Source organism: Danio rerio, chromosome 14 (genome assembly GCF_049306965.1).
Source record: "Danio rerio strain Tuebingen ecotype United States chromosome 14, GRCz12tu, whole genome shotgun sequence".
Taxonomy (NCBI): domain Eukaryota; kingdom Metazoa; phylum Chordata; class Actinopteri; order Cypriniformes; family Danionidae; genus Danio; species Danio rerio.
In genome coordinates, this window is record NC_133189.1 from 37,506,865 (window position 1) to 37,513,601 (window position 6,737).

At 34.1% G+C, this 6,737-nt stretch overlaps 1 protein-coding gene across 1 annotated transcript; it reads right to left on the reverse strand.

The window, feature by feature from the left end:
* Positions 1 to 1,186: 1,186 nt before the first annotated feature.
* Positions 1,187 to 4,678, reverse strand: cdx4 (caudal type homeobox 4). Its single transcript, NM_131109.3, is given in 3 exon segments — positions 1,187 to 2,063; positions 2,166 to 2,311; positions 4,043 to 4,678. Coding segments are annotated over 3 exon segments (813 nt in total). The 5' UTR covers positions 4,479 to 4,678; the 3' UTR covers positions 1,187 to 1,832.
* Between the last annotated feature and the right edge of the window lie 2,059 nt (positions 4,679 to 6,737).

A 6,737-nucleotide genomic window follows, 5' to 3' on the forward strand; every position in this document is an offset into this window, starting at 1 on the left:
ACATTTAAATAAATAACACTGAAATTCATATTATTAATTATAAAATGTAAATAACTTGAGGATATTGTATAGGTCTGAGATTATTTTTCTGCCATGCAATTTATTTTTACATATTAGAACAATTTCAATAAATTATATCTTAACCATTGCATTAAAATATATAAATTCTGTATGTTTGTAGTGTAGGGTAAACTCTGTATGAAGAACATTCTAAAACATAAATAACCTTTTAACAAGGAACCTTTTGTAAAATGGAAAGATTCAATGGACGATGTTATTTATGAAAACACAGATGCCAAAAATAATTTAATGTATGATTATGGCCAGACTGTTGGGGTGATTTATGCACCTTGCAAATAATAATAATAATAATAATAATAATAAAAGTTTAGTTTTCATCTCAACTGAAACAGTTTTTAAAATAAAAAAAAATTAATAACATGCAGGTTTCTAAGATTTGCCAGCATGTTGGTATTCCAGACGGACAAAAATATTTTGTCAAAGTTCATAAAGCTTATTGACAAAGTTTACCATTTATTTCTGAGTATTTCATGTTTCTGCGTTTATCCCCTTTTAAGGAATAGCCTATGTACGTTTATTAGTTTACCTAAAAAAATCATTAATTAGTCATGACAGCATAAGTTTTGTCATTGTAACTTGTTAAACAAAGTTAATAATGTTCTTCTAACTTAGTTTTATAAGTTACGCAAGCTGTTTAAAGTCAGTTTAACATAGGCCTATATGTTCAATTAATAGGCTCAAATTAATTCGATTCAGCTAAAAATTTAAGGCAACCCGGTTTTTTAATAGCGAAAAACTTATTTTTCCGACAGATGTTTTTGTTGTTGTTTTTTTTTTTTTTTTGAAACCCGTTTTTAAAGTTCTGTGACAATTTGAACAATTTATTTATTTTAATTTTTTCTTATTCCTTTTGTCTTTATTATTTAAATTAATTATAAATGAAAATCTATTTGGGTTGTAATACGTACACAATATGATCTAATTGTTACAGTCCAATATTAAAATGTCTAATGCAAATTAAACAGAACATATCCGAGTTAATAGCTTAAATCAAATTTCTCAGCTCTAAACCAGCTGAAATGTGTTTTACAGGCTGCGTGTAAAACTATAGGTTAGGTGGCTTAAATATAGTGCTGCCAAATAAAACTTCCAACTACTGTAGATATGCTATTGCCATTTGTTTAATGATACATGAAGACACAATAAAAGTTATTGCAAAACATTTATTTACACATTGCTGAAATCAAACGTTATACCCGTATCTGGTATGTGACACCTGCACATCACCCCTGTGAAAAGAAAGTGAACGACGTGCGCTTTGGACACAAACTGGCGCATAAAACAGCCTGACATCGCAGGTCATTGGTTTTCACAGACAATAAAAGTTTAACAGTTCCAGGGTAAGGATCATTACACGTCCCATGAAACTCCGTACCTGTAGTTCTCATTTTATATACAAACAAACATTTAGATACACTCACCACATACAGAAAAAAGATATTTATATCTTATTCGAGAAAACACAAACCATTAAAATAGCCTATTTAGTCTCTGGATCAGACGAACAAGGTTTTTGTAGTTTTTTTTTCTTAATTTTAAAAACTATTCTATTAAAACAATATTTGAAGAGCCTCCAGCATTTCGTCGCATTTCAGACGTGATTCTTCGGTTGTAATCCACAACCCACGCCTCTTATTTATTTATTCATTCATTTATTCATTAATAGTTTGTAATCCTTTTTGACCACGTTTGGTTCTGTCCTTTCAGCGTGTTGGAGTGCTCAGTTAAAGTTGGATGATCCAAGTTCGAGTTCACTGAGTGACAGTAACTTGCTGTATGTTCCTCATGGACGGCAAGGCGTTCATTTGTGCTGGATACAGAGAACCGTGTATATCTGAAGGACTCAGTGACCCTGGTACCGGTAGAGGACTGACGGAGCCTGGGTCGCTGTGCACTGACCCTCCGCTTCCGTCAGACTGACCCAATTTCTTTTTGATTAATTTCCTTTCCTTAGCTCTGCGGTTCTGAAACCAGATCTTAACCTGTAAGGGGGACAAGATAAAGCATTAGAGAACCAACATTTATGTTTTCAACAAGTGAGATTATTTGAAAAGTAAAAATATGAATGAAAAAGATATATTTACCTGTCTCTCTGAAAGCCCGAGGTTTACAGCAAGTTCGGATTTTCTTCTGATTGTGATATAGCGATTAAAATGAAACTCTTTCTCCAGCTCTAGCCTTTGGTGATCTGTGTATACCACTCGGTATTTCTCCTTCGTTCTCGTTTTGCCTGAAAATAAAACCAATAGTCATGAAAAAATTTGCGCAAAACGAAGAAATCGTTGCGAAAGGCATACATAAGTCCATACTTGCTGAGACAGAAAGAATAAGCAAAAAAATAATCACCAAGCAACATAGCAAATAAAAAAAATTGCAATGCCATAATTTATATATAATGTAATTGATATAATTAACCTAATCATTTATTGTTGCATTCACAATTAAATAATTATGTATCGTTGCATTAGCAATTGAATCATTAATCACTGCTGATTTCAGAATAACTGTACCAATAACTTCTTTAGCTATAATTCATAAAAACTCTTAAATATTCGGTCAATAGCAGCCTACTATAAACCAAGATCACATCTCCCGATATGCAAATTGAGCTTCTGATCTTCTTTGCTGAGATTTTTTTGACAAACTGCAGAACAAAGAGATGCAAAGACTTTACCCAAATGCCATTGATGTGTTAAGAGACAACATACGTCCTACAAAGAATTACCAGGAGATAACATCAAAAATCCTTTCCTCAAACCAAGAGCAGGCTGCACTTGTTTGATATGCATCCAACCTCGAAAATAAAACTATATAAATATAAATGTTTTAATATTAAGTTTAGCGGCAAACTCGGTGAAAGCTTGATGAAGCAAACTACAAATGTTTTACTGAATGTTTAATTTCCAAAACATTACTTTAAAAAAAGCACAACTGAACACACAAAGTTGTCTTTTACAGTTAGGACGTGTGACTCTGTAAGCAGTTGTTTTCTTTAAGATATTTTAGTCTGTGCGCCGGAGACAGCAGAAATTTATATGCTGTGAAATTTGTCGCTCTTTGAGGTAATATAACCCTCAAGAACAGAGACAGAGGAAGACGAGCTGCTGCATATCAAAGTGAAAAAGGTGTTGAAAGAAGTCGCCGCCTGAATATGACAGATAACCCTCAAAACCTGAGACAATGTAACAGGAAAGTAGACCTCACATCTTGTTTACGGGAGTCGCAAATTAGCATTACAAGTGACCCTGGCGCCAATTCCCAACACCTTCATTTTGTGAAGCATTTTCCCATGCGATTTTTTTCAAACATTCTCGGGAAATAAACTGATATAAAAATATCAGAATTAGTGAGAGCATTAGAAATGTTATGTGAAGCTTGGCATGCGTAAAACTATTTAAAATGGCATGCAGTTTTGTCAGATGTTCAATTAGGCCTGCCTGATACAATGTTAATATTTTTCCCCATGTTGCATTTTGCACAATTTGTGTATATAAAATATCAAAGCAAAATTTTAAAAACTATTACATTAATTACACTATTTATTTTTTTCGGTATACAATTAGAGTAAATTTAGATTAACCCTCTAAGTGCTGTCTGAAATTTCCTTCTAAAAGGAGCGTTTTTCTCAACATATTTACTGGAATACACTAAAAATACTCAGAGGAAAATTCCAGCATTTAGAGTTTTTAGCATCTGAACTCTTCATATATAATATAAACTTTTGTCATTATATATATATATATATATATATATATATATATATATATATATATATATATATAGCAAGGAAACATGTCTGTCATTTTGAACTTTCATTTTTCCAATCACTGACTTCAACACCTTCCAATTTTCGCAATTTACATGTTGTAACTTTATAATTATCCACTGTGCTGCGCCTTTTTGCGGTCTGTCAGACATTTCGGCCTTGTTATGCTACAGAAAAGACATTTATTGGCCTTACCGGTTGATGACGACTGGACGGTTTTGCTCATCCACTGATAGGAATTACGCCTTTCTCTCTCTGGGGATAGTTGGGCCACAGGAATATTTTCAGGTGGCGGAGGAAGAACCGCCGATCCAGGGCCGTGCATGGTGTTATAATCGGGCGAGCAATAGGAAACTGGTCCCGGAGATGAATTGCTCATAGGTGCAGAAATAGAATTTGGAGGTCCGAGGCTGTAGGCGCCCCAGTCCTCTCTCGGAGCGCCATAAGGAGCGCCCCATGCCCCTGCCGACTGTGCGTGTGTCTCCATATTGGGCACATGATGGTATCCTGTAAAATCTGAATACTGAGGTGTGGAAACAAAGTTCTGTGGTGGAAGACTGATGCCAGATCGACGAACCGCTCCTTGGTGATACATGCTTGCCTCTTTCTCCAAAAGGTATCCAACGTACATGATTTGGAAGAAACCCCTAAAATAACTTTTTTTAAGGCAACATGCCAGCCATGCATCAAGCCAAATATCACTTGGATCCAAGGCCCGACTCAAAAACTTTTTCTTCAATACTATTTATCTGGAAGTGTAATAGTCCAAAAGGAGCTCCGGGTCACGCGACGTAGTCCTTGACGTGCTTCAATCAAACATGATGTGAGTCTGTTGTCAAGGTGGTGGTGGCAAAGGTATAACCAAGCCCTCCTGACGTCAGCCGCGACTTCAAAACCTTTAGATTTGCATTCAAATGAGCAGCCAATAACACCACCAAGACACTCACAGACTCCCCTAGCGCTTGATTCTTGCATCACCCCAGACTTAGATGCACCCCAAAAAAACCCTGCAGTTTTTAGTGATTCCCAGTAACATCGACTCTATAGTTCAGGAACGAACACACTGCTCTAGAGCAGCTTCAAACAAATTTTGATTTGACTGCATTTCACAGCTGACACTCAAAATGAGTTTTAAGCATTCGATTTGAAAGGTGTAGGTTTACCTCATAAACGACAATAATCATAATAATAATAATAATAAACGACTAAAAAGTAACTTTGATTATACCTTATTTAATTTTATAAATAATATATTTGAATATTAATGCATTTTATTATATAATTATAATTTTTATTTGCATTTATTTTGCACAATATAACAGAAATATTATCATTTAACCTTTGCTGAAGTGATAATCATTAGAGATATTATACACTTTGTAGCTACTTAATATTAATAATGATACTTTTATATGACAATTAATCTATAATTACAAAGTAATCTTTATAGCATTTATTAGCACAAGTATAACAATAATAACTGAATTTTTATTGTTGTGTTAATCATAGTCAATGTAAAATTAATAATCACAAATTAATTGACTATAAGTAGGCTTTTTACTTTGTTAATATAAATGATATTTATTGTTTACAACTTTATTGGCACACGTGACAACATTTTACAAGAATTTTACTTTTGATTTGATCGTTAAAGTCGTATTAAATTACTAAAGTTAAATATTTCAAAATAAATTGTTTTAAAATAATAGGCTATTACCAAAAATTCAATTGGTTTACTATAAATGTACTTTTATCGTTAATGACTTGCATATAAGCAAAATTTATTGGCACACAAATGACAACACTTTTTTATCAGTAAAAAAACGAATTAAGTATTATTTAATGTTTAAATTTCTATAAAACATGTATCGTACCAAGATTATTACATCTAATGTAACAAGCACAAGTGCACAAGTATAACGACGACAACAAGTGTGATATTAACAGAGCTGAACTTTACAGATGAAGATGGTCCATAAAGTGGTGTTATTAGTGACGTGCTCACGTGCAGGCAGCGTCATCCAGCAATTAATGGTCGCTTGATGTTTTACATGCTCTCGTCTCTCTAATGAAGCTCAACCTGTGGATATGGGAACGTCCCATCTGCATAGTACCCATGCCACTTTCTCGCCTTCAGACTCCGTGCGTATTTGTTAAAGGACACTCTTGTAAAAGAGGTGCAAAGCGGGCGAAGGTGTCTTGAAGTAAGGCGAACTTTTCACATTCCGCATCCCTCACACCATGACACTCTCGGGTCACACTTCACAGCTAATTCCGGTTTATGGAAATGCGGGCTCTCACCTACAGTACCAACGCGACGACAGTGTGTCGTACGTGTCGCCATGTAGTCGAAACATTTAACGAGTTGTTAATTCATTTTATCGCGACGTTTCTGAGGCATTTTATTCATTAACATACGCAGACAGTAGCTTGTTCAGGCTCGCCTCAGATGTTGGGACAGAAAGGACAGCGGGCTACATGAAGTCAGCGTGTTTGACTTGCAGTGAGCTGTAAAATTGGGGTAAATCAATGTACGAATTAAAATAGACATACATACATTTAATAGCATCATTTTAATACAAATGACTTGACTTTATTACAAAGATCTGTGCAAAATGATATAATCAGATTATGGATAACATTTTTTTTTCTTCCAAAAAGTTCAGTACCAAAAAAAAAAAAAAAGATTTTAAAGGAACATGGAAACAAAAAACACATACAATTCAAATGTCAATGGTCACAGGACACAATCTTATTTCCATTTGTATTTATGATTGATATAATGTTGCTATATACATTTTGTTAAGGGTTACGGATCAAAATCAACACACACACACATATATATATATATATATATATATATATACATGATGGTTCATTCCGCTGTGGC